Source organism: Anomalospiza imberbis, chromosome 6, assembly GCF_031753505.1.
Source record: "Anomalospiza imberbis isolate Cuckoo-Finch-1a 21T00152 chromosome 6, ASM3175350v1, whole genome shotgun sequence".
NCBI classification, from domain to species: domain Eukaryota; kingdom Metazoa; phylum Chordata; class Aves; order Passeriformes; family Viduidae; genus Anomalospiza; species Anomalospiza imberbis.
Window position 1 is genome coordinate 47,946,341 of NC_089686.1, and position 27,760 is coordinate 47,974,100.

General features: G+C 39.1%; 1 protein-coding gene and 2 non-coding genes across 8 annotated transcripts; all 3 read right to left on the reverse strand.

Annotated features, from left to right (window-relative positions):
- Nucleotides 1-288: 288 nt before the first annotated feature.
- On the reverse strand, nt 289-27,740 carry NAP1L4 (nucleosome assembly protein 1 like 4). 6 transcript variants are annotated; one of them, XR_011000198.1, is made up of 16 exons: nt 27,618-27,739; nt 23,743-23,774; nt 22,658-22,719; nt 21,089-21,188; nt 20,014-20,155; nt 19,821-19,907; nt 18,164-18,283; nt 17,507-17,578; nt 14,433-14,572; nt 12,370-12,515; nt 10,363-10,385; nt 9,628-9,747; nt 9,308-9,337; nt 7,991-8,068; nt 6,814-6,851; nt 289-1,573 (listed from the first exon to the last, which is right to left on the reverse strand). XR_011000198.1 is itself a non-coding variant. In XM_068193989.1 (16 exons), exons 2-15 carry the CDS (start codon nt 23,754-23,756, stop codon nt 6,846-6,848), a joined length of 1,119 nt encoding a protein of 372 aa, XP_068050090.1. In that variant the 5' UTR covers nt 23,757-23,774; nt 27,618-27,739; the 3' UTR covers nt 289-1,573; nt 6,814-6,845. The 6 variants fall into 6 exon arrangements, 4 of the variants coding, with proteins under 4 accessions (XP_068050090.1, XP_068050091.1, XP_068050088.1 ...); XM_068193989.1 differs by having other exon boundaries at nt 7,991-8,047; XR_011000199.1 differs by lacking the exon at nt 6,814-6,851.
- LOC137476712 (small nucleolar RNA SNORA54) lies at nt 16,945-17,065 on the reverse strand. Its single transcript, XR_011000547.1, has one exon. It is a non-coding gene; the product is annotated as a small nucleolar RNA SNORA54 (small nucleolar RNA).
- Nucleotides 19,496-19,623, reverse strand: LOC137476713 (small nucleolar RNA SNORA54). Its single transcript, XR_011000548.1, has one exon. It is a non-coding gene; the product is annotated as a small nucleolar RNA SNORA54 (small nucleolar RNA).
- Nucleotides 27,741-27,760: the final 20 nt, after the last annotated feature.

The window sequence follows — 27,760 nt, forward strand, 5'->3', positions numbered from 1 at the left end:
CAAAGTGCACAGATCATGTGGAATCTTGTAACGATGCTGCCTCCCTAAAAACCCCAATTCCTACAAAATATTCCAGACCGTTTGCTTGCCGTTTGTTCTGATTTACATCAAAGAACTACACACTGCTATATTTACTAGGGTTCCTGTTTTGGCTTTTGGCAAAGGCAGATGTTGAGCCAGGAGCTGTATGGCCAAACAGCTGGAAGGTGCTGTGTTTAACACTCCACCATTCACAATGGGATGCTCGTTTCTCCTAGGAAGCATCAGGGACCAGACAGGCACCACCAATCATGTTTCACAACTTTAATAGAATATTCTATCTACTCTGTACAAATTGAAAACACTGTATTAAGTTACAAATGTGTAAGGTAAGGCTGGAGCACTCTACATGCCTGGTCACAGTGTTGATACAGCTGCTATTCAACTGCTGCCAGAGGTTGGTAATGGATGCTGAAACTAGAAATGTGTACTTTAAGTGCCACACAACAACAAAAGGTAGTTTTGCAGACTCCAGAACTTAAAATAAAACAAATTGTGGAATGGAATAATTTCAGTGTTGCAAGTAAGACACCCAAACTTCAGATTTATTGAACTGACTCATTTTGATTGATTTCCGTGTTCATAGTGAAAGGTCCTTTCATGCTGGACACTAAGCAATAAGACTACTGGAAATTGTCTGGCTCTTTGGCTGCAACCCACTTCCACCAACAACAACAGTTTGGCCTTTGCATTTTGATCTTCATCCAGAAGAGTTGTCATTTTGATGCGAGTTTGTTTCTTCTGTCTAGACTACTACACTGAGACCACTTTGAATTACCTGTTTTACAAGTACCCATATTGTATGCAAAAGAGGAATAAGATTTTTCAAGTATATTAAAAACTATTAAAAAGCACTAATTCTGTCAAAAGTACTTACAAACATGAATAAATAAATAGTAAGATGAACAACTAAGTCTCAAATATGACACCCTCTTCAATGAAGTAAAATTACTTCAACTCAGCTGGGTTGTACTGAGATAATAAATATGACATTTAAAGCTGCTCAAGCACTAGTTCAATTTGTAGGTTGCAAGAAACATTAAAAAAGGGGGGAGGGAACTAGCAAAAAAGTCATATTGCTCTATCTGTTTCAGCTACCATACATGTAATCCATTTACTTTAGCTTCTCAGCACATTGCTATTCCACAATTTTCAATGTTGAGCAAGAAAATGGATAATCCTCACATGGTAGTCTGGACTATTCCCCTATGCATAGGGCAAAAGGCTCTAAAGGCCTATTGACATACTTAGCTACAGTGTACCAACGGCTGTAGAGTGTGCTTTATTTAAACCTCATATTTCCCAAATGCATTGAAGTTGCCACTGTACATGTTAAGCAATAAAGTTAGTGAAAATCATGCAATTTAAAACAAATTAATTTTAAGCATTGTTAATAAGATTGTGCCGCAGCGATAGAATATCCTGAACTGCAGGCCAGGTATCCAACTATTTATTACAAGTTGTTCAAATATCACTTCCAAGTGGTATTTCCTTATTACTGTTGTTTGCATTCAGCAGGTTGGCTGGACTCTTTCTGCATAAAGGGGAAAAAGAGAAAATAAACAGTTAAAAATCAAATAGGCATTAAAAAAACACTTCAACAAATACAGAGAAACTGGCTATGCAGTTCTGAATTAACTAGGTATCACTAGCATGTACAGAAATGCTACATGAAAACTACATCATAAAGGTCCAGAGTCACCACATTTATTGGGTTTGCCCTTGCCCCCAGCTGCTTGGTACCCCGTAATTTTTTATCTGTTCTTGTGCTGTTAACACTGCATCCTGTAGGCCAATGTTCACACAAACAAGAAAGCAAACCACCACCTACTCCCCTCAACCACAGGCTCTATTTGACTTCCAGCCCTATTAAGCTGTTTTAACAATAAACTGCCACCTCCTCCAGCTCTGAGGAGGGAGGAAGGCAGGCTGCTTATTCTACAGCACGTCTGAGTTTTTCCTTAGGAGCCTTGCCCTTTCTGCTAAGGTGATAAAAATGCAATTAATGTGTTGATTTCTTCTAGGTTCTGCATCACCAGCAGGTAGCTATTCAACAATTTAACACTGGGCAAGAAGTCCATATGTTAACCTGAATATGTAAAAGTAGAAACACCTTCATTAGGTAGTTAAACAACTTCCCCTTTGGCAAAAGGAAGTGTATTTGGGAATGAGAACAAGTACTCAAACAACTAAGAACTTCAGGTTTACACTGCACTTCTTGCTTTTTTTTCCATTGTAAAATAGCATTTTTAGAAAGCAGGAGAATTTACTCAGTGAATTTCCACTTTGCTTCTCCCCTCACCATTCTTAATATAGTTTATTATATACAAGCAGCGGTCACAGAAACCTGCTGCAGACTAGTGAAGAAAAATACAGGTACAAAACACGACACCCTGAACCTCACTGATGCAAAGTAAAATGTTTCTTAGTTACTATCCTAAAGAAGAGGTCTCTGTGCTATAAAATATGTACCCATGCCAAGTTCAGCACACATCAAAAAACCAAGAATTAGGACAACTGAAGCATTTTGCCTCTAGCAAGGATGAATAGGTGCAATTTAAACTTCCTCATCATGACCTTTTGCCCCTGATAACCTGCACTAAACTCAGGCTGTTTCTCTGTTCCTCACCAAAACTGCTTTACAGAGTGATCACTATCATTCCCGCTACAATTCAGCATTAGAGCCAAGCGCACAGAAGTGTCAGAGACCTTTCAGACTTCTTCCTTGTGGTATTCCTCACTCAGCACATCTGGCCAACTTTAACTTTGTTCTCTCTCATCTGCCTCAAGTTCCAAGTAACACTGATGTGAATTACACTGCACTGATTGGGGACTAAATACAGGAAAAGGGGCATGTTTACACAAACCACAAAATTAGCATTCTTGCTCTTAAATTAAAATTTAACTGCCACTGAAGTACATTGCATGCTACTCCTTTTTACTGAGGGCCAGGCAAAACCCAGCGGCATTTTTATCTAAAGTTTCCTAAAGGTTTCTTCTTTTAACTGCTTGAAATTTGAACCTGGCCTAGTGTGCAGGCAGCATCACTTCCTCTCCTCTTTGCATTCTGGATAAGGGCCATGATAAAATAACAAACCTGCTATTTAAAATATACTTTTAAAATCTTTCCATCTCCTTCCTTCCTAAGTCACCTGTGATATTTAGATCAAGACACACCTGGGTTGACCACTGCAACCATTTCCGCCAAATTTTAATGATCAACCAAAACACTTGTTGTATTTCCTTATAAACTCCACTATCTTTTCCTTATTTCTGTAAACACTTAAATCATATTTACTGCATATAACTGTTTATCCTATAAAAACTGAGTCACAGAGATCACAAAGTTGTTTTTTAAGGACCTTTCAGTGTTGATTACTGCTCTCAAACAAAAAAAAAAAATAAATACAGTTTGAGGGGTTCCTGGACCTGAGTCAGTTGTTGGAGGATTTTCAGACAAATACTGCTATTTTTAGGTCACACTTGAGGATGTATCTGTGTTGGCCCTATATACAGAATGTTTAGGCAGGCCCTAAGTATCAAAGCAGTATTTCAGATCCTAACTCTAACATAATCCATGTTCTCCCACCACTTTAACACTCAGCACTGCCCTTGCTGAGGAAACCAGCATGTGAGCTCCATGCTGCCTTCAGCTACCCTCAGCCTCATGCAAAGCATCTCACAGCCTAATCCCAGAGGACACCAGCACAGAGAAACCACAACTCCCTTCCAGTTACAGCTGCTCCAGCAGTCACATGCACATTGAAACTCAGCTCTGGCTGTTGCTGGCTCCTGTAAGATGATCATGGCCCAGACTCCACCCTGTGCGATGGAGAGCTGACATCCACACTCCCTCAGGCTGGGCTTTAAAGCCCGAGCCTGCTCTTCCTGCAGAGCCCAGACTTGGTGACACTGGGTCAGCCAACCACTACCACTGATCTGCCTTAGCCCCTGTGCTGTTCATCACCCCATCCTGGCAAGGTTTCCATTCATGCTCTATTTCCCTAAATTAACTTCCCATGATATCTTAGAAAGGTAGTGAAGTGCATTGGCCAAGCAATAAAGACCAGAGAGACTTGAACTGGCAAAGATAAAGAGGAACTGCATCACTTTTAAAAATAAATTTAGCAGTAAAGACACATACTCAAGATCACTACCAGGGCTACAGAGACAAGAATTATCCTGGTTGTAAACAGATTCTTTACAGTAACCATAGGCAGACTTAAGTTCATCTTAAAATTGGTAGGATTTAAAATTTCTTTATATATTTAAAGTATTTCATATTCACTTATTCTGTTGAAGGAGTTAAAACTGCTCTGGGCCTTTAATTTCAGTTTGAGATACTGTTGCAATGGATATGAACAAGGTGAGTGAGACTCCCACCTATTTTTTCTCTTTTGCTAACAAAGATCAATATATAGCTTTTTGTTACTACCGTTCACTTATTGCATCACTTTCTCAGAATTAAAAATTGCACCTAAAATTTGCAGGAACAGAGAACTAAAATAGAGAAGAAAGCAGGTCTGAGGTAATACTGCTTTCATGACTGTCCTACAAACCCCACTGTGTCTGCCCATCCAGTCAAACTGGTGTCCTAGAAGATGGGAACATAAGCCCAAAATTTCCATGCCATTTATTTTAGAAATTCTGTTTTTCAAAAAGACATCCTAAAGGAAACACTGATTTTCTATTAGTGTTCAGTGTTTAAACACTGATTCAAAGAGCAATCAAGTCTTTATCTCCTTGCTTTTCACTTTTTGGGAGGCTTTCCATCTGCTAAGATGGCCATGCAGGAACAGGCAGATCAACAAGATCTCATCTGACTCCCCATGATCTCTGCTGCCAACAGCAGTATCAAGGCAGGCAGCAGGCACTATATCTGATGTCCCTTCCAGTGGAGAAGATAAAAAGTCATCCTGAAACATCTTCAGTGGAACAGTCCAATTATGGGACCTAAAGCTGAATTTTATCTTTATTTCCTATTCTACGTTACTGAAGAAGAAAAAGCAAGGCTATCAGAATGTAAACCCAGAGCTAGCTGGCGTTAAGTAAGCAACCCTAACCCAAACTACCTGCCTCCACAACAGGTTCTGGAAATGAATCTGCTGCTGACAGGTCCTGCCAGTGTAACCCAGAAGACGAAGGATCTTGAAGCCCATGCAGTCTCTCACCCACAGAGCAGCTCTTTTGCTCACGATTCAAACCAGCACTCTGCATTGCCCTGTCAGCTACTTCTCAATTCAAGCACAGTCTCAGCAAGGTGAAATAAAGGCAGCTAAAGGAATGGGACACGCAAGCAAGCACACAGAAAAAATGCACTAGACAAAACTAGCTACATTATCCAGTTTTGTAGCATCTTCTGAAGCTACTTTCAAACATCTGACTGCTCAGTCATCCAAAGCCACAACTTATACATGGCACAAGTGCTTTGTGTAAGCGATGATAATGATCTGGTTGTATCTGAACTCAAATGTACTTAAAACTCACAGGAAGGAAGGAGGAAAAGTTTACAAAGCAGAAAGTGTTGACATACAGCAAATGTACTACAACAATAAAGGAGGAGGTAATACGGAAATGACTGAAAAGGAGAAACTGGATTTGAAAGGAAAACAGACCAATTATTTTTGTGTACATGGAAAACTATTCTAGAAAAGAAAAGCAGAGGGTGAGAACTAGAAGGCAAAGAAAGGCAAGGAACAGGGAAAAAGAGGACCAGAAAATGGTACAAGCAGGAGAAAGAATGGAAAACAGGATAGGACTGGGGTATCAGTGTCAAAAAACAATATAAAATCATTCCAAGTTGACTTGAAAAACTGGAGCCAGTGGCTAACAATTTTAACTGTAGGGAGGGAACACAGCTGTGCCACGGACTGCAGCAGGACAACACAGAAGCCACTGTGACAAACAGATGTTCTACTACCACAGGTGAACCACCAGAGCACGTATGCTGAGGCACCAAAAACCAACACAGAAGCACATCTCCATTTTGAGTTTAACAAGGGCATGGAAGAGCATTATCTATGCAGAGGGAGTGAGCTGGAAGCATTATAGCTTCTTCTAAATAATTAAAATAAAAATACACAAGCCTAAAATACAGGGGGGGAAGAAGTATGGAGGCTGTTACAGGCATTGTTCTCTGTGAGGAATGTGATGAAAGGTGAAAGATGACAGTATACAACAGAAGGAACTTTTTCTTTCTTCTTTTAAATAAAGAGACAGATGAGCAGAACAATACCTGTGCAGAATCGTGAGAGATCAAGAAAAGGCTTCTAAGAGTGACTGCCTGCCTTTGTCAGGCAGCATAAATAAGATGCTGGAAAAGGCATACTAAGTAAGCTGATGACTTAAGAGTTTAGGAAGAGCAGAGAAGATATTTAAGAAATAATTTGCAAGTGCACTAGAAACAGTAAAGAGATGCAACATCAAACCAGAAACAAGGAAAAATAGTCTGACAAGTCTCAGTATCTTTTATCATGTATATATGAAATACAGTTTGACTGCTACAAAGGCAAAGCAGGAAGTGTGCCAGGAAGGCAGAGAGTCATTCTGAAAAATCTACTTTAACTATATGATTTAAAGGCACTCATCCCTACACCCATTTAGTTCTAGTTTTTACTAATAAAACCTAAACTCTGAAGTCACCGTTCCCCCATTTCTTTTCCCCATACAAGGAAAAAAAAACAAAACAAAACAGAAAACCCTAGAAAACAAACCACATTGCATGACTACAAATGGGACTCTTGGAAGTTAGGTATGAATGGAATTCCACCTTACCTAGAAATGTATGAATGAATAACAGACTTATATTACACCTAAATGGGAAAAAATTGAAAGGAACTGTCAGCATGGATGAAAAGTGAAATGTACAAAATAATACAGGAGGCAACAACCATAACCTTCCAAGATAACTTCAGCTTTTTTTTCCTACAGAATACCAAATCCTCTAGAAGGATACTTCACACAAACATATGTTGCTGTAGAACTAACATTGTTTCTCAGCTGTCCAACTTTTTCCCATTACAGGTACATCACTGCATCTGAATCCTACAGAGCAGTCAGAATACTGATTTTCCCCAATCTAACCCTGTTTGATTGATCTTTGTACAAGACAGACTTTCTTTAGTATACAGAATTTCTCATTAAAGAAAAAAAAAAACTTGACGCTTGATAGCGACAAAAACCATTTACTAATGATACGATGAGGTATAAAACTATACCAGAAGAATGACATGTCAAGCTGCTGTTAAGACTTTTATCCAAAGATCAAGCAGTTTTGCATGCCTTTCACTTTTTCATCTGTCTTTATAAAAAATTGAAAGCTGATGTTTTAAGAACTACATGAACACAAGACCGTCATCACTGTCCCAGCTTCACTAAATAGAAGCATTTACCATGACTGAAGAACTGAAAAATACCTATCAGAAGGAACACTAACCCTCAAGGCTGAATTTTAAGCCAGGTATCATAAAGTTTAAAATTCAAAGTTGAGGACTGACATTTTTTGATTTCTAATCAAGTACAGACATGTAGAGTCTAACCTGCAGCCATCAGGACAATGATAAAGAACAATTCTAAGGAAAATAACATAAACAAACAAGCTAGTTGAGATTTGTCAGACTAATTCTAGCTTGAAGGCCAGCCAAAGAACATGTGAACATGACCTTTCTGAAAGAAAACTGTATCAGCATTACACAGGGACGCCATTAAGAAGCAAAGGCACACAGATTGGAAATTATCTTTGTGCATGTTGAAAGCAAAAACCTGCATTTTCTCAAATGATGGAAACATTAACTTCTCTTTGAGGATCAATTTGAGTGTTGAAGACAATAAAAACATTGCAGTCAGAAGCTAAGGTGTTTTTTTGATTGATCTTTTCACAAACTATCATGCCCTTAACTACACTGCTCATGATTATAGCCTGAGTTATGACTAAGCACACAAAAGTCCTTACCTTAGGATCAGTCTCTGCATCTTCCTCCTCTTCTCCCTCCTCTTCCCCCTCCAACTCCTATGACAAAATAGAGATAAACTAACAGAAATTAAAATAGGTTAAAAGTGCAACTTTTTGTAATGGACAAAAAGCAAACCAGCAAATTAAATTATCACTGTATGTCAGAGTGTTTCAGATGTCAGCATTGGGATGATTTAAAAGAATTCAGCATCTTACAAGTTTTAAATACAAAATCTTTAAAACATGATATAAAGGTCTCAGTATGGCTTAAGGCAACTTCCCTATGAACACTGCTGCTGCAGTCCCACAGCAATTTTTAAACTCCTACCCAACAATTATTTGGAATTTTAGTTCCAGTAATAGGTATATATGTCTGATTTTGTTCTTTAGTTCAGTCTCCCTCCAAAGAGTCTGTTTATTTAGATTACTGTGGACAGGCTATGCATTCCTGTGCAGGATTTTTGCACTCAGTTTTACACACAACTACATCCAAGTGATAACATCTGGCACTGGAAACCAATTAAAAACACACATACACACTTCTATCAATACCCAGCTTAAAGAATTAAAAATATTAAAATGTTAATAATTCAACAGCCTAAGCACAAAGAAAAAAAAAAAAGACTGCATGCTGAAGAGTGCCAGCTCACTTCAGATGAGCTTCATAACCTCTGATGTACTCTGCTATGCTGAACCTCACAACAATCAGGGATGTACCTCTGACAAATTAGCAAGAACAGCACAGTAAAAGCAGTAAAGCAAAAAATGTAAAGGATATTAGTTCATTTAAGTGTGGTAACATTTAGTGGTTTTGTGCAAAGCCTTTCATAGTATGTTTGTGTTCACACAACATTACTGCAAATAGACCAGAGCCAGCCTAAATTATTTATGCTGAGCAGTTGCACACTTCCCCTTTTTCAAATTGCATTTGGTAAGACCCAGTCTTTACGCTCATGACTACTAAAAGCTGACAGCTGAAATCCACTACCACCTAAAGAACAGATATTTACCATGCAGCACTCCTCTAGAAAAAAAAAAAAAAAAAAAAGCTTGTCTTTAATTTTTGACTTATGTCAGAAAACAGCTTTCAAAATACTAGATAAAAAAATGGATATATGCTTTTGCAGAAAGTACTTTTATGAAAAGGAAAAACCAGGCACAGTTTTGCAAGCAGTCATGAATGCTGAACTCTTTTGGAAAGAAGTACCATGAACAAGAGCATTTATGAACAACCGTTTTCTGCTCCATATAGAATTATTCCTGGCACTGGAATGGAATAGGTAATCAGTAGTCTATAAAAAATAGTGTGCATCTCACCTCCTCTTCACCTTCTTCATCTTCTTCAAACTGCAAAACAAACCGAAAGTTTAATTAGCTCTGCTAGTATTTGCATAAATAGTATTTGTAATAGTATTTGTATCTGCAGTAATAGATGTAGCATATTCAAACACTGTAACTGAAACTAAGCCTCTTCCAGAAGCTGATTAACAACTTAGAACAAGTTGAATGACCCTTTCCTATCTCCAAGTAGTTTTTGTGATTCTCATGTAATTAATATTTCACTCTAGTCTAATCAGAAAAGGAGAAGAATATTTCTATGTGCTGGCTAATAAACAAAATGCTAATTGCATACATACATTATCATCATCCTCTATAGCTTCCCCAGTGAAATACAGCACAGCACGAGGGACTATCCTTTCACGGAAGAAGTGACCAATTTCAAAATCTGCTGCTAAAGTGAATTCTGAGTCTTCATCCTGTAAGACAAATCAGTTTGAATTTTTTACTCCAAATGTGATGTGATACACAGAAGCAGATGAAAATATTTTAAAATAACAGGTTTGGGAAAATATCACACTATCCTCACCAACCTTCAGGCCACAGGTACTTTCAGTATACTTAACTTTGTAACAATAAAATCTAAATCTAGATCTGCAGAACTGAGATTTTCTGTACAAGCTTCCTACACACAGGTTAGTGTCCTGCCAAGGCACCTTTTATTAAAAAGCTCATACAGACTTGGCTGGCTCTGGCATCTGATGTTGCAGAACTGTTCAGAATGCTCCAGACTGATTTTTCAAGTCAGGTACCAGCCACACAGTACTGCTGAGTGGGCAGGGAAAATAATGACCTTCCCAACAGTGACCACTGAGATGTCCTGGATCAGCAAGTCGTGTAACAGTGAAATGTCAATGGATTACTTGGAGAAGTTGACAGTATCTTTCACTTTATCAAGGTGAAGCCCAGCTTTGTCAAAAGCAAAAATAACAATAAAAATGCACAGTACTTAATAAAAGAACCCTATAGTCACTATACAGTGACTTGGCAAAAAGGATGTGGCAAAGAGCAATTGTGCTGTTTCAAAAACTTACCAGTGACTCTCCATCACCAGATACTGCAAAAAGAAAAGACAATAAAATTTAAGAAATGCCTGTATAGTCTCACCCACCTCAATATTCAAGATGACAAAACACAGTATAAAAAGACCTTCTCATACCAGAAAACATTGAGGTTAAAAAGGCTTCACAAGGTAGCTATTAAAACTATGACAACTCAGGTTAGTATTAAAAGTTAAACCTACAGAAATCGTAAGAATTTCATGTGTTGCAGTTAAAGCTGCCATAAGGATGTCAAAGATTTTTGCACAGGAAATACTCTTTCTACAAGGATGGGTTCAGAGGACATGCAGATCAACGTATTTGGTTTCTCTATTAATGCTGTAATTGTAGTAACTTCATTTGGCTGGAGCACTACAAATCACCCCCTCTCCCTCAAAACAACGGCAACTAAAAAGATGACCATTTTGACATGGATCTGCAAAGCACTGTTGAAAAGAGGCCCAGTACTGTAACTAGCATGGAACAGGGTGGGTGTTTGTTTAAAGAAAAAAACCAACCAACTAACCAACAAAAAAAAAACAAAACAAAACAAAACAAAACAAAAAAACCCAAAAAAACCCAAAAAAACCCCAAAAACCAAAAAACAACCAAAAAAAACACAAAACCAAAAAAAACCCACAAAAAAACCCCCAAAAAAACCCAAAAAAAACCCAAAAAAAACCACAGAAACAAATTAATGCAAAAAACCCCAACACAAATCAAAATGTATTTCCCTTTTCTACACTACCATGTGATCTACTGTGAAAGTGATACATTGGCTCAGTTCTTGAGTTGAAAATGCAAGTATCCACTGCCAGCAGATGTCAGTGTCTTCCCTTATACAGCTAATCCCAAAGTGCACCCTTTGAGTATTTAAAAGAACAACATAAAGCCAACAGGAGACAAATCTCCATCCTTTCCTCAAAGCAGCAACAAAAATTAGAAGATATTTCTGTACTAACCACTCCCAACTTTAGAAATACATATCTCATGTTCTTAACCAATACAACATGGGCATTTGCAGTAGTAATTAGGAGGGACAGGTAGTTCGTAATAGCCCACAACAGAATTAAGAACCATTTTGCTCAGTACACCTCTGGAATCACAGAACAGTTTGAGCAGGGAGGGACCTTAAAGATCACTAAGTTTCAACCCCTCTGCCCTGGGCAGGGCCACCTTTCACAAGACCAGGTTGTTGAAAATCCCATCCAGTCTGGCCTTGAACACTTCCAAGAATGCCCAGAGAATTTATGGATGCCCCAAACTGTTCCAGTGTCTCACCACTTTCACAGTCAAGAAATATCTTCCTAACATCTAACCTAAACCTGCCCTTCTTTGGCCTAAAGCCATTCCCCTTGTCCTGTCACTACATGCCCTTCCAAAAAGTTTCTCACCACCTTTCTTATAGGACCCTTTAGTCCACAAAATAAACTACTTCCACAAAATAAACTACTTCCATCATCTACGTTCGCAGAAGAGGACAATGAAAGATGGACCAAGGAAAAAAATAATGGATTTGGAGTCCATCTAAATTGTTTAAAATGCGAGTACACATCTAACATTAGATTAGGAAAATGACAAAATTATGTACAGAGTATCAGGGATCACTAATTAATCCCAGAAGAAAGGACAAAGTTCTGTCACTTGACACATAGGTTTCAATGAAACCACTATGAAGTAACTTGACCAACAATGAAACACAGCTCTTTTGCATGTTAGAAACAAACTGATGCATGGAGCCATCCTGTGGTAAAACATGAGAGTCTGCAAGAGACTCTTTCCATACTACGAATCCTGTTTACACTGCACGCCTATTGGTCAAATTCTACAGAATAACAACAGAACAACATCATCTGTTTGGATGGGCAAGAGTTTGCAATCTTCCTCTAGTAAGCACTTTACAATGCAGCAGCATAAACAGTTTGAATGTTTAAGTCACATAAATACAAATATATATAAACATATTTTAAGGATCGTAAATTCTTAAACTTCCAAACTTACCCTTTATTGGGCTGAAGAAGTTAAAAAATGAATCATTAGGTACTTGTTTAGTAATTGTCCGAACTGTGCCTCGGCCCTTGTGTTTCTGTTTCTTCTTGATTGTTTTAACTGTAACATTTTTTCCTTTCTTCCAGTCAATGGTACACCTAGAGACAGCACGTGAGAATCGGCATTTTAACACAAGGCACCAGGGAAAAGAAGGAACTGGGCAGCAGAGCAGCCACATCAAAGCCAAAATGGCTTATCACTCTCCAGATAAAGCTGCTTGACAAGATATGAAGTGGATCATAGTTCTAGACATGATGTGTATGTTGGACAGGTCAAATACTTCCCTAAATGAAAATGCTATACAAGTTTGTCTTGGCAAGGTAATCACTGCCCTCACGCCACCTGTAATTCAGTACCTCTGGCCCAAAAACTGGACTTCTGTAACCAAGGACAGGATTAAGCTATTCCAGAAAAAAATCTCACCAGTTAGACCGTCAGAAAACAATACATTATATCCTTTAACTACAGGTCAAGGCAGTGTCCATTTACCCTAAAAATGCATGTCCAAAGAGTGGCCAGGGAGAGGGATGTTTAAGCTGTCCAAAGAGCAGTGCTCAGATCAACCTGGCAGCCAAGCACATCAAGATGAAAAGAGACTAATTTTCAGTTCCATTCTGCTGCTGTACAAACTGGTGCTCGATGAAAAGTCTCTTTCCATTCAAACAAGTTTTACCCAAAGTGCACACGGCAAAGAGTGAGGGGCAAACACAGCTAATTCTCCTAAAAATTGAAGTAATGGTGTCACAGTAACCCTTAAATGCGTCAAAAATATCTTGTCCTATAGACAGATGGCCAAAGTCACCAGTTTTATACTTAACCTGTATAACAAGGCACAAACATATTTTCGTGTTCTACTTGTACCATATCTAACACCTTCCTCAGGAAACATCAACGGAAATCAAAGTTTTGATAAATCAGCAATCCAGGAAAGCATTCCTTTATAATACTTAAACAGAAAATATTTTGCTGTAATGAACTAAAGTTTTCTTCAAAAATGAGTAGTCTGTTACTTAGGCACAACTTTCACTAAACATCCAAGAAGGCATTTTGCCTCACTGCAGGGGCTGGATTCAAAAGCCAACATGTAGCACTAAAAGTCAAGGGGTTTTGAGGTTGTCAGCATGCCTGCACAAAACCAGGTATTTGGCATATCTTAAATGTGAGTTAGAAAACCCCAAAAACCAAACCACCAAAACTCATCCTTGAAGGGGTAGAAAAAAACCTAAAAACCAAATAATCACCAACAGAAAAGAATATTTAGATGCTAAGAAAAATAGGGTACAAAAGCCTTTTTTTATTTGCATCAGGTCTGCTCTGGTACTGGAATTTGGTTATAGAGCAGAGATCATGGATAGGAACAGAAAGTTAGCTTAGATGGAACGATTCTCTTATCCCCAAGAAACTCTAATGTGGTGTTCAACTTGACAGACTTCCAGAACAGACATGAGAATTCACCATCCACAGCTGTTTTCTGAACATGTGTTGCAAACACAATAAAAATAAAATTTTAAACAATTGCTGCATTAGCCACAGCTGCCAGGATCAAACTGCATAGCCTTTATGTTCCAGCCTCAAAACAGGCTGAAAGAACACATGATAAACATGACCTATTCCTGCCTGATAATAATAAACCAATTCCTGCTGAAATAAAAATTGCTGAGGAGATGATAAGAATCCAACAGAGTCCAAGGCTACTTATCAGACTGAGGAGGAGGGTAGTCTGTGAGAGGTAATGATAAAATTAATTTACCCAGTTATCTGGAAATAAAAGGTTTGTTACCTCAATTAGAGAACTATTAAATCGGAAAGGTGTTCAATTTAAAGTATACACAATGTTAAAATATATCTCCATCTACGCATCTGTTACTTTTGCATGCTGAGACTAACATCATCATCATCCCTACAAACATTCCCATTTTTGAAGTCAGTAATAATTTTATCTTTACTAATATCATGGTAAGCAAAAAAAAAGCATTTTTACTTCAGAAGCTTTTTTGAATTTCAGTTTTCCTTACCCCTCACAATCAACTATTTCAGGTCCTTCAAATGAAAAGGGATCTGTCTTGTCTGGCTCCGACTTCATCTTGTATGTTTTTGTCAGGACTGAATTAGAAAAGTAGTCATTGGGCCCAAAGTGGAACTCTAATGAGAAAGACTGGAAGAAATTTTATGTTACCACTAACTCTCATCTACGAAACAGTGTGTCAGCATAATTATCATTAATCAAACTCTGAAAACATGAAAAAAATTATAATTTGATGGCAAACATATTTAAAACTACAGCAGAAACACGAAATTATTAATGTCAAAGAATTTCAAATGTGCAAGAAGCTACAACAACCTTGACTTAGATTCAAATTATAAACAGCTAATTAGTACATTTCATTCACTTTCACATATAGAACTGCTGTCTTGAAAGCAACCTTAGAAAGATTTTGAGAAAAGTCTTGATTTCATTTCCTATGGAAGCCTCTCATCATGCTTGCACTAAGGATGAAGTTGTGATTCTGCAGTCATTTTAACATTGTAACAACACCATGTGGTTCTATTGCTCCCCCAAGTCTGATCAATATCATGATCTTAAGAGAGTGAATCAAACTTTATTTCCAATTAAAGCATAATTTAGATTGCAGGAGTCTACTTAAATAGCACAGTCACCCAGGAATCAGAGGGGCTTTTTCCATTTGATAATAGAAAATCCTGCAAAGGAACACTGATTTAGAAATCATTTAGAAATAGAAAATCCTGCAAAGGAAAACTGAGTCCTACAACCAACATGTCTCAACAGCTTACAGCCTGAAGCAGGTGTTTCTGGTTATGTTTGAACGTCCTCTGGCACCCAAAAATTGTTTGCAGAGATTCAGTTTCTTACATGGAGAACAAAAGGCTCCAGTTACAGAAAACCACAGCATCCATGATGCATCAAATTTCAGGTCTGTAAAGGTTTCTGAACTGCCTGCACAATGCTCACTTCATACTCGGGATCAACTGTGAACGTTTTAAAGTACACTAAAACTCAAGGTGTCTTGGAAAATGGAAACAAAGAATAAAGATTTTTGGCAGCATAGATTTAGTGACTTGAAGGGGGAAAAAGTCTGCAGGTCAGTTCAGTGCAACAAAAGGACTGAAAGCCAAAGCTTCCAACACCACTGCCCAGCCACAGCATGTGTAACACTTACCTTAAATATCTGATTTACTCTGCCAGTAATATGCATTACAAATTAGCCCTAATCTGCATACAAAACAGATTACATAACTGCCAAAAGACTGGCCCTGAATATACTTCCCCATGCATTCTTCAGACTCAGGCCAGAAAACTGTTACCACCAAGTTTGCCTTGCCATCCTTTTTCACAAGCCTATTCATGCATGGACAAGATAAATAACTCAGGACAACAGCCTGCTCATCACAGATATTTATCCCTCACTCATCTCCCAAAAGCCCCTAAATCTTCCTAAGACCCTCACATGACTCATACCTGCTAAGAGAGTGGTCAAGGAGTGATGGAGACCAATGGCAACAGCAGCCTTCCCAACCCCCGCGCTCCCTGTTTAAGGACAGGAAGCCACTGGAACCCAGCAGTACACTGGAATATCTGTGTTCATTTCACATTGGCTATTTCAGCTTTACTTCCCTTTAAAGCAATTCAAGACAGCTGCATGGTTTGGAGGCTGTCTTCAGCTAAGGCTAATCTCCCTCTGGCAAACATGCTCAGGGGAAGAGTTACAAACTTAGCTTATCCACCAGCAGTGACGAACACGCATACCCAAATAATCCCATAAACCATCACTGGGGCTATAAATAACCAACCAGTGGCACTACTTAGCATGCAGGATCCCAAGGCAAGACGAAAGTATCTGCACACGCTGCATTTCAGCATCTCAGTGCTAATTAGGAGACAAGAAGCTCCAAGCTCCACATCATATTTGAAGTGTTGTAATAACCTTTCCGATACTCTTTATTTGGACATCTCTGGGGTTTTTTTATCAAATAAGTGCTCATGAAGTTAAAAAAAAATTGTTTTTTTTAAAGCTACTTAAGTTATACCTAGATGCATCATCGAGGTCTGAATATGCTAAGGATCCTGCTGTGCAAATAAATATGTAAACAGAAATTATAATTATAAAATATAACATACAAGTTTATCCATATGGTTATAAATAAGTAAAAGTAAAGAGCAATGGAGTCACTTATGCTTCGTGAAGATAAAAGTTTCTGTGTGTAGGCCATAACAAACAGGACTTTGAAGCACTTTGATTGTCATCAGGTAAATCCACTTTTGAAGTGCCATAACTACGATTCATTGTTTTGGGTCAACAGTAAATCAGAAAAATCTTGTACTTCTTTAGCAGCAAAACCTAATCCCCAGCAGAATTAGTATATCTATGATATACTGGTTATGTGAAGTTGATACAGTACAAAGCTACCACTGCTGCACCAATTTTCAACACAGAACTGCAGATTTTGTTGAAAGGCAGTCACACGCAGCTGCACAACAGGTTTCACTCAAGCAGTTAGGAACACATCCTTTGTCTCCAAATACAGAAGGGACATGGAGTTTGTCAGCCTTCCATTACTGGATTTAATGTAGCACTGGAATGGAACCTATTTGCAGAAAAATGCTGTCAAAAGGTTACGAACAGTGCAAGACCAGGTAAGTCCAGTGTTTAAAGAGTTCTACAGCTTAAGGTACTACAAAACAAAGCTGAATGAGAACACAAAAATTATGTAGGCAAGAAAAAACACCTATTCCCATCTCATCCGAATGCCACTGAATAGATATGCTTCAAGACAAAACAGCCAACTTCTTAGAAGATCTTACAGAAAAAGAAAGCAAAAACTAGACAGACCTCAGCCAGAATTTTAATCTAGAAACTACAGTAATGTCAGAGCTGTGCAGGCTAGGAATGAAAGAGCAAAGAGTCAGGAAAGCTGAAGATAAACCTTTCATAGGCAAAGCATGAAAATAATAGCTTAGAAAGAAACCTCTCCCACCAACAACAACAGCCAAAGAGAGCTGAATTAATTTTTGGAATGCTGCTCACTTCATTACTACAATCTTCATGAGAAACAAGCAGAGAAAACTCACCATAGGCTGTCCTGGTTCAGAAAACTTAACTTTAATATCCTGCAGATGTTTCAAGATAGGTTCATCATATTCCTAAGCAGAAAAAAGTAAAATTCAATTCAGCAGGCAATATTTAGAAAAACAGTCTCTCCTTAAGAAAGAACCAAACCTTGTAACTAATTCAACAATTTCAGCTAAAGTAAAGATCTGGATCTAAATTTCTTAATCATAGTTGCAAATTTTGTGTGCCAAACTCTCAGTCATTTTAGGGCTCATCTTCAGTAAACAAAGCTGCTAGGATGTATTACTGAAGATACAGTAACTTCATTCAGGGTATTTATTACCAGTGAGATTCAGAAGAAGACACACTCCAGGGAATTCTTCTTTAACAGCATTAAAAGCCACTAATACAAGTGCAGGCATAACTACCTAAGCTATTTAACATGAAATCAAACAATCCACAGGTATTCTTACAACCTTGCAAAAATAATCCTTTATGGATTAAACTAAAAATGCTTGTCCATCATTTCAAGCATCTTCAGGGATTCCAAAGACTCAAAAGATTTGGTGCCTCACACCAAAGGATTGACTCACACTCCACAAGGATTGACTATTAATAGGAAAAGCAGCAACTCATTTAACACAAGAGAAGCTGTTCATTTCAGAGTAAAGACTTACTTGTACTAATTCACTTAGCATATCTACATTCCTAAAGATAGTAAACCAGAAGTCTGGAATTCCTTTGACATTTGTCTCTTCTGCTTTCTCATCTATTACAACTGCATTTTTCAGGTCTCCCTGGGAAAGAAATACAGAAAAAGCTGAGAAATTAAATTGTGACTTCTTAGTATATTTAATAAACAGAGACAGAAGTACAAAACAATTGCAATCTCTGAAGCTGTGTTTAAGGAACATTTAAAATTTACTTTTTTTATTCCTCTGCAAATGAAGAGACACAAGGTTTATTTACACAACTGAACATATCCACAATTCAGATTTACCTTCAACTCATTTGAAATTCTTCTATATGAAGACTAAATAGACCAAGTGTCTGCTTCACTGAATTGACAAACAGAAATAATTAAACACTTCCTCTCTTTCTAGAAACAGAAAAAAAAAAAATGCATTTCTGTTTTTCTATTAATCTCATTTCTGTAGGTCCATAAGCCACCTACGGCATTTCATATAAAAATTTAAAATTTAACTCTGCACTCTGAAATGCTGTTTTAGCTTCACCATTTTGCAGAATACTTGCAAAGCTGTTTTTTCACAGGCTTACAGGTATTTTTAATGATTATGCTGCGTCTAATTATTGCTATTTTGGGAAACAAGATGTCTTCCACATAACTGATGTCAAATGTTATAAAAAAGAAGAAGGAAGTAATTTCTCAATCCTAAACAACCCTGCAAGTGCAGTCTGAATTAGCTGCACCGTTCCTTTTACACCACTAGATAGCAGCACATATTTAAGATGTTTCTGGCAGTTGCTTGGGTTATGACGAGCCAAGAACACAAAGCTGTAATTTATTTCCCATCTAGAAACGTTTCTGATTTTATTGTGTGGAATATGGCCTGTCAATGCTGCATATACACAGAGCCTAAGGAACGTTTTTTGCTCACGCACATGAAGCACTGTGTCATGCTAAGTCTCAGGACATCAGTATAAATAAAGAGAACAATTCACTTTGAATACGGAACAGCATCCAAAAAAAAAACAAAAACCTAAAAGAAATCAGGCTAAGGAAAAAATGGAAAGAAAACCTGACAGAATGGCAAACAGAGTTTTCTAAGTAGGTCGCTTTTCTGAGACAAAGCCTGAGCACACATCTCCAGAAATGATGCTGGGCAAGTAACAGGCAGCCCACAGACTATATTGTCTCCTAAATCTAGACAGCTCCTACTCAATAGACAAGTAGGAATCCACCAGCCAAGCAGACATTTTATTAGCTCGATTCTGTTTTATGACTGTGTGACAAGTGTCTCACCTGCATTTATGAAAATGCAAGCTAATGATGTCCCCCAAAATAATGGAGACAGGCAGAGAACCAACCAGTCCGTTATTATCTTAGGGTTTCATGTAGCACTGGAATGGAACCCATTAGCAGGAAGCTGCTGTTAACAGGTTACGAACAGTGCCAACAAAGGCAACTCCTCAATTCCCCCAAGTCACAAATTTGAAATAAAGGCTAAACTAATGGTGTAGAACCTTTCACTGGCCATAACAGTGTATTCATCACAAGAACACATCACTGACACTGTCCTTTCAATGGCAAGAATGAGAATTTAACTCTGACAATCCAACATATCCATAGTGGATGACCCAGCTTATACTCACAGCCAGTTTTTCTTCATCCTCATTTTCACTGTGCCATTCTGACTCTGCATCTGTGGGTTCAGCTTCCCCATTAATAAACTCTCTTCTCTGTGTTAAAAAAAACCCAGAAACGTAATTGAAGATGTAAAATTATATATATGCAACCAGAAATGACAGGAACAAAGAAATAAAATTATATACATAATTTTCCTACCTTATCAAAAAGAGGTTGATACAGTGCTGCATATTTTCTCTCTAAGTCGTGTACTTCTTCATAGAATTTAGCTTCTATATGGGCACATTTCACCTGGAGCTTTTTCAAGGCATCAATTCTTCTTATCACTGCTTTTGGAAAACTAAAAATCAAAATTATTTAAGGTTAAAAGTTAGTTGCCTCAGCCTTATTTCACATTATACTGAGAAATAGGTTGCTTATAACTACATGCAATTTTTAAATAAAAGGCTTATGTCAAACACACATGTTTCTCCAAAACCTATTTCAAAAAGTTGAAAGAATCCTCTCCTACCCAAGTTGTTCTCAAAGGTGTTATCTTCTGTTCCATTCCCTGGGGCCACTACCCTCCCCGTGTAGTTCAGAGATCTGAAATTAATACCTTTGTTTACACCTAAATTTTGAGACTAGATTTGTGTTGATCCATTTATGAAAATTAAGAACTGTGCATTCTACAGGAGAAAGCTTTGATTCATGGGCCATACTCGTGAAGCACACACTGCCCATCTGCACTTTAAATTATTAAACATTTAGACATAGTCATGTAAAAAGATCTCTTTTTAAAACTTATGTTTTTTCTAAAAAGAGGTCTACAACCAGCTGTTCTTAGTCAAGAAATAAAAGCATAAGTATTCACTAAAGGCAGCATTTAAATCTACTTTACAGTCAATATAAAACTAAGCTTTAAACTAGAGATATACAGGTCCTGAACTTTCCATTACATGCAGGACAGGTATCTTATAGAAATCATCAGTCAATGTAGCACACACTCTGTCAGAATAAGGATCACAGAGGAAACAAAGGAGGGGAGGGGAGTTATTTCTATCCAAAACAAGAAATGGCCATAGTAAATATTGAACGGGACAAAATGTTGTTTGCAAATTTGCATGAGGTAACACGTCACTCTTCTTCCAGAAGTAAGACACTATGAATCACAGGTCAAGTAAACCATTTTTCTTAGTGAATAATTTATTCTCATTTTCTACCTTAATTGTACAGTAATAATATTCTATTATGCCTTCAGTTTTTCAAGAATTTTAACTTGCCCAGTACTTACGTTTCAATGTAACTTGAAGGAGTAAGTGATGTATTGTCAAGACGTTCCTGAAGAGCTGCCAGGACCTGTGGATTTTGCATCACTTGGTCTGCCAGCTTTTCTATGAAGACAGAAAACCCCTTTTAAAAAAATGTGTATAGATTTATAGGGCCTTTGTCATACTGTGTCTTACAGCAGTCACAGTAAGAATACTGAATATTTTCATGTCTCAAATAACAGCACTGTTTTTTGAGGTGTGAAAATAGCGAGTATTTTCATACTAACACAATCAACTACTTCAGGACCAGATTTCAGGAATATAAAGATGGATAATGATAGAGAAAACACTCTTTTCTTTGCAAATCTATCAGTTGCTTTTACAAGCAAATAGTACATTGACAACATAGGCAAATTTCCTGTTTTCCCTTTATGTAAGAAAGCACAAAACAGAAGTTTCTCTATCCTTCTGTATTAGCTGTACCTTAAAAGCCACATACAAATTCTCAGGAGAACCACTCAATTATACTTCCAAGACTTCTGTTTTCCTGTGTGACTCCTGAAAAAACCCTTCAAACTCTGTGCACTGTACAGTAAACAGCATAGCACTGTGACCTTGACAACTACTAATTTTTTTACCTCAAAATGATTTTACAATCTGTAAGATTCCTCAGCCATTACAACACTTCCCAGAAGACTACTTTTACAGGAGATCAGATCTAAAATGCTTCTGGTTAGGTGTTAAAAAACCCTTACTAATAACCATGCACAGTGTCATGGTGTGAAGACTCTAGCTTTTCACATCTTTCCATTCTTTCTCAGTGCTCTTTTCCCCAGACATTAAAACCCCAATAAATTGCACAGCACACACTAACATGGTGAAGCTATTATATGATTGTGTGTCTTCCTTTGTTTTCCCTATTTATTTGGGATTTTGTTGTTTTTTCTCAATGCAACTTGACTTTAAAAACTATTAAATGGTGTCTAGCAGTTCTCACGTGATTTCCAATTGCCAGTCACAAAGGATTTCTTAAAAAAAGAAAAACATTAATGAGGGAGACCTAAAGAACATTCAGTGACCCCATAAATGAAATATATTTCACTATAACTTACAGATTTGAGTGTTTGGAGAAATAATGGAACTGCAGATTTTCTGCACACAGAAGCATTAATTTGAAAAACACTACTCAGCAGTTATCTGTAGGCCTTGCTAATGGAGAATAAAAACTTCCAAGACACATTCTGAAGATGCACTTTCTGAGAAACAAGACAGTAAAGAACTAGCATACAAACAGAGCTGCTCATTTTTATAATTATGCTGACAAAGAATACACGTTGTTACAAGCCAGTCTTTACAGGCCTTATTGCAAGGGTCTAGAGGGTCATTTCAGGCAACGGTAAAGCATCACAGTCACAACACACAAAAATATAGCCTTCAGTCTGCTTTTGGCTGCATTAAACATGGAAAACATCAGAAAGTGAACAGTTAGTCTAAAAACTGCTGTTCTGCTTTCAGCTGCGAACACATCTTCAATTTTGACTGGAAAGGCTTGTTACACTTCGGTAACATCACCTACTAATATGTATTCATACCTTTTTTATTGCTTGCATTTTTAGCAGCCTCCAGAGAATCTGAAGCAGTATCTTCTGTTTTACTAAAAGAATTAGAAGGGTATTAAAATAGCATCACATTACACAAATGTCAGCATTTAAGAACTTTGGTTTACTACAGATATGTTGTATAGACGAGTATGCCAACAGAAGACATATTTATGTCTTCAAGCTTGTGAAAACTAAGAAGAAACAAACCAACCTCAAAACAAACCATAACAAGCCCAAACCAAAAACCTTTGATGTATAAATTCATCTCATTAAATGAATGGCTGGCCATTCATGTGTGTGATTCAGTCTGTGAATCATGCGGCCATTCACTCTGCTCAGGAAAATGTTATTATTCACAGATGAAAATATGAGACACTTTTAGTGTAAGTGATGAAGAAAAACATGAGAAAGGATGCAGGTATGAAATGAAGATGAACAAGAAATAAAAGTTCTGTTTCCAAGTTCTCTAACAAGCTGTTTTGATAATCAAAAAACATTCACTGCTATTCTAAAAGAGATGTCCCTGGCCCCCCCATCTCCTGCTGCAACGTCTTCCATCTCACTTCCTGTGCTGGAGAAGGAGAGGGCCCAGCATGAGTCAACAGCCAGCCAGTATTCCCTGTGCTCCCTGCCAGTTTAGAGGTCACAAAACGCACACTGGATACCGCTGAAATTGACCCTAACTCACGCACAAAACCAGAAGAGATATCATATATGCAAATGGGTATTATCAGGTACAGGACAGACCAGCTTATCCACCACTGCAAGCCTCAGAGGAGCAGCAGCACATGTGGATCTGCAGCAGTCCCATAGAAATACTGTATGTTCAAAAAATACTACCTAAACTAAAGGTGCCTTTTGCATGCTTAAATTACACAGATTAGAGAAACACTGAGGCTCTTCAGTTCTTTAGAACATTTAGAAAAATATTACCATTTTATTCTTATCCAAGTCTGGTAATCCACACTTCACAAGTTAAAAAAAAAAAAAACAACAAAAACCTCTCCAGCAGAACACCAGATATACAGTTGGCTTCAACTACCTTGATTTAATTTCAGGAAAACAGTCCAACATACCTGTTATCTGCCATCTGTGTGCCTGTATCCACCTGCAAGTTGAAAAGTAGTGTTTAAAAATACTTGAACAGTAATTTGTTTACCTCAACACAAGATGAAAATGGAACAGTCATTGTTTAAAACACCAATACAAATTAACAGCTGTTTTTTTCTATGAAATTCATCACGCATAATCCCTCCTAGTAAATTAACTAGCTACCACAATATCCAACTCAAAATGAAGCTTCTTCAGTTTCTGAAGTCTTTCAGGTGGTTTAACCCTCCTAGAACTTATTTTTTCTGTTAAATACTTCAGATACTAGTGAATTTCTACCCAGTCATACGTCTTCTGTCTGAAGGTAAGTGCCACAGTTTCCTAGATTAGCTCAACATTCTATCAAAAAAAAAAGCTGAAGAGGAAGACATAAATGTGTTATTATTTTCTAATTCCTTGACAGCATCATAGTAAATAATGATTTTTTTATCTCTGCCTATATAGCATACTTGAGCAAAAAACAATGAAAGTTCAAATGAATTAATTACAATAACTTCCAAATCACTTTTTTCTTTTATCACCCAAGCAGAAAAACATGTTTCACATGTCTGTCTAATCAGGGTTATTTTTGTGAGTAGCTGCTTCTGCTGCTCTACTATATCCCCAAAACTGTTGCTAGACAAAAAGAACACCGAAGAGAAGAAAATTATTTACCAAGAAAAGGGGTTTTGACAGTAGCTAGGAAGACAGAATCCCCTGTGTAAAGATTTGCTCCTTATTTATTAGGAGTCAGAAAACGAAGAGGAAAGAGGGAAGTTGAAATCTTTTTATTGACAATGATTGGAACCAAGTTTAGCACAGCTACCCCAGCCCCCAGTATCTAGATTAGCTCTCCTGAGAAACCAGAGGGAGCCAGATTGTGTAATTTATTCTGCTGTTCTTTCTTTTCTGGAGTGAAATAGCCAAGCCTGCACATGTATTTCAGTTACAGAGACTGGGGTTTTTTACCCCCATTTTAAAAAGCTTATCACCAATTCCAGTAATCACTACCTGCCATAGAGAAGCACAGGTGTTTTTCCACTACCAAGCTTTCACGAAAGCAGACGTTGGTCGGCGAGTCAAATTCAGAACAAAAAGTAGCTTCAATCATCCAGAGCTGACAGGTCTGATTTGTCCAGCTCTGTGAAGGCCAAACAGGCTGATCACAGGCCCAGCTTCCAACAGAGGGCTACCAAAGAAGAACCTGAGTGCTATTGCCAACTTGAGCGGCAGCCCAGAGATTGCACACACTCTTCCATCTGGAAAATGCTCAATCCTGCTCTCAGCTACAAAAGCAACACTTGCACAACCATTTCAAATACAGCTGAAAAGCTTTGTTAGTTTTCAACAGTACTAACAGTGTACTTCAGATTATCTCACAGGAAGTTGTTCACATCTCCCATATAAGCCCAGAAGTCCACCCTGCAGGTTAAGCCCAGGAACAAAATAAAGGAGCTTCTGGCAGAGTAAGTGCTCCACCAGGTCAGGCAGATTTAGTTCCAAATGCTTCCTCTTGCCTTAAACATAAGAACAGAAAGTGGCAATGCCAGCAACCACCTGCTAGAGCAAACCAGAGTTTTACAATCTCAACACTGAAGAAATAAAGGAGCATAAATGACTATTTCCTTCCACAGCAACAGAAGGCAGGGGAAAAAAAGATACAATTCAAAAGGTAAAACAGAGCAAGTTGACCTAATATCAGAGTTCAGCCAACAAGTTATACGATGCCAGTCACTATTAGAGGAGGCAACAGTAGGCAACTAAAAATGCAGACTGGCAGTACTTAAAAACTACCCTCCAAGACTTGTGGCTTCCAGCCTAGGCCCAGCAGCCGAGCTAATGGAACAGACTCTACTCCACATGAAAATTCTTCTGCTCAGCTGTTTGTGCTGTATTTCCTGCAGGGAACTACTTCTCAAGGGAAGACAAGATCCTCATGTGTGTTTGGAAAACATGGAATAATGTTTGAATAGCAGCTGAATTAATCTCCACCAGAACAGACATGAACTGGGCATGTTCTGACAAAAGCCACTAACCAAGCAAGAACGAAAAAAGAAAAGAAGGAAAAAGACACCATTCCCTGGTGCAAATAAATACTTCACCCCTAGAGTTGTGCCTTTGGCAACAGAAAGTAAAAAGAAGTATATGAATAAATAATTAGATGCTACTTTCTTAGAAGACAGCTTGTGATTCCCAGTTTCATTCCAGCTGCCTTGCACTGACTTCACTGCCATAGAGCCACCAACAAAACTGTTTGGGACAAGCTGGTGAAGGCAGTGGAGGGGAGGGAAAGGTAATTTTAGAGATTGAGTTCAGCACACACCAGTTGAAAGAAAGCACTAGCAAAGCACTGAGCCCTCATGGCCACTGTCTTCACTGCCTTCCAAGAACTTTACAGGCAATGAAGACATGCAAAAGCAACCAGACCCAAGAAAATAACAAGAGAAGGAATCATTATCATTGCTGCCACCACCATTAAGAGGCCAAATTAGTGCCTCATTTCTCCTGGGCAGTTCCCTGTTTCCGAATGACTCGGGCAGATGAAGCTTAGGGAATGGGGGAGATCAGATCAAGCCCCTGTCCTAGGAGGCAGACTACAGCTACAACTTGTCTGGCACAAATGTCACACACCATCAATCCCTTAAAGCTGCAGGAAACTGTAAACTCGATGCACACCACGACAGGAAGAGTTCATTACAAGGACAACATGCTGAAGGACACAAATTCAAAGGAAAAATCTATACGCTGGTAAGATGTACTCGTAAATAGAAGTGCACATGGAATAAATCTTATCTGCCTTGCACAAACCTTCCAAACGTAACTGAAGGACAAAACAGGAAACTGAAGGGCTCCTGAACTCACAGGAAGACTCCTGCCCACAGCTGTTAAGTGTTTTCCGTAGCTACAGCAAACCAGAAGAGAAAGTTACAACTTCCGTTTCAGAGGCACTGAGATGTAACCCCACGGGAAGCCACAAACAAACAGTCGGATACTTTCTATAAGGATAACAAGAAGGGATCGTGAAAAATTATTTGAGGAAGAAACTCATTAACCTGTTCCACAGGCCCCGGATATCAGCAATACTTAGTTCACCTCCGAAGCTTTGTAAAAGGAACGCTATTCTGTTTAGAGATGACCTCATAAAAAAGTTCCTAGTAATTCCGGTTTCATCTGTAATTCCCACACTCGCGTCCCCACCTTTATATTTGCAAGCCTCGCGAGCAGATGCTAGAGGAAGAGAATCTGACAAATCCTACAGGTACCGGTATTGTGTGTAGTAAACAATCGCAGCATCCAAGAAAATTTCAAACAGGCCCTCAGCTGGGAGACAAGAAACCCGAAATGCAAAACCGAGTCCCCAGAACCGCCCGCCGCGCTGCGGGAGCACAGCACCGTGGCTGAGATCAGGCGAAGGCATCCCACCCCAGCCAGGCAGCGAAGGCTTCGCCTCAACGCGAGCGCGGCGGCGTGAGAGCGCCGGGGGCAGCGCGCACGGCGAGCGGCCCTGCCGCCCTCCTCCTCCCCCGCTCCCCCGGGAGGGCGGGGACAGGGCGGGCGCGCTGCCAGGCAGCGCGGCCATACACGCGGCCGGAGCCCCCGCGTTCCCCGCCGCCGGGCACGGAGCCACGCGGGACCCGTCCCGCGGGCCCGAGCTTCTAGAACCGCCTTTACAATGGGGCCGCGGCAGGCCGGGCGCAAACCCCTCCGCGAGGGGCGGCTGCCGTGCTCCGCCCCTGAGCGGGCCCGGAGAGAATCCCCGGTCCCGCGCCGCGGTGGCGGCGCCCAGCTCGGCCCGTCTGCTGTCCCCGCCGGGTGCCCGGGGCGCGGGGCCCAGAGCCCGGGGCCGCCCGCCCTCACCTGCCCGCGCCCCTCACGCCGCAGAGGCCGCAGCGCCGCCGGGCTCCTCGCAGCCGCCTCTCGCTCGGGCAGCGCCGCCGCTAACAAAGACGCGTCCCATTGGCCGCGGCGCGGGCCCCTCCCTCAGCAAGGGCCCCGCCGATTGGC

Excerpts from the sequence above, each read along its gene's own strand:
- NAP1L4 (XM_068193987.1), bottom strand. Across the intron at positions 21,189-22,657 it reads AAATGCAAGCAATAAAAAAG|AAAAGCTGGCAGACCAAGTG; the intron begins GTATGAATACAT and ends CTGTCTTCATAG. Across the intron at positions 10,386-12,369 it reads CTTCTTCAGCCCAATAAAGG|TATCTGGTGATGGAGAGTCA; the intron begins GTAAGTTTGGAA and ends TTCTTTTTGCAG.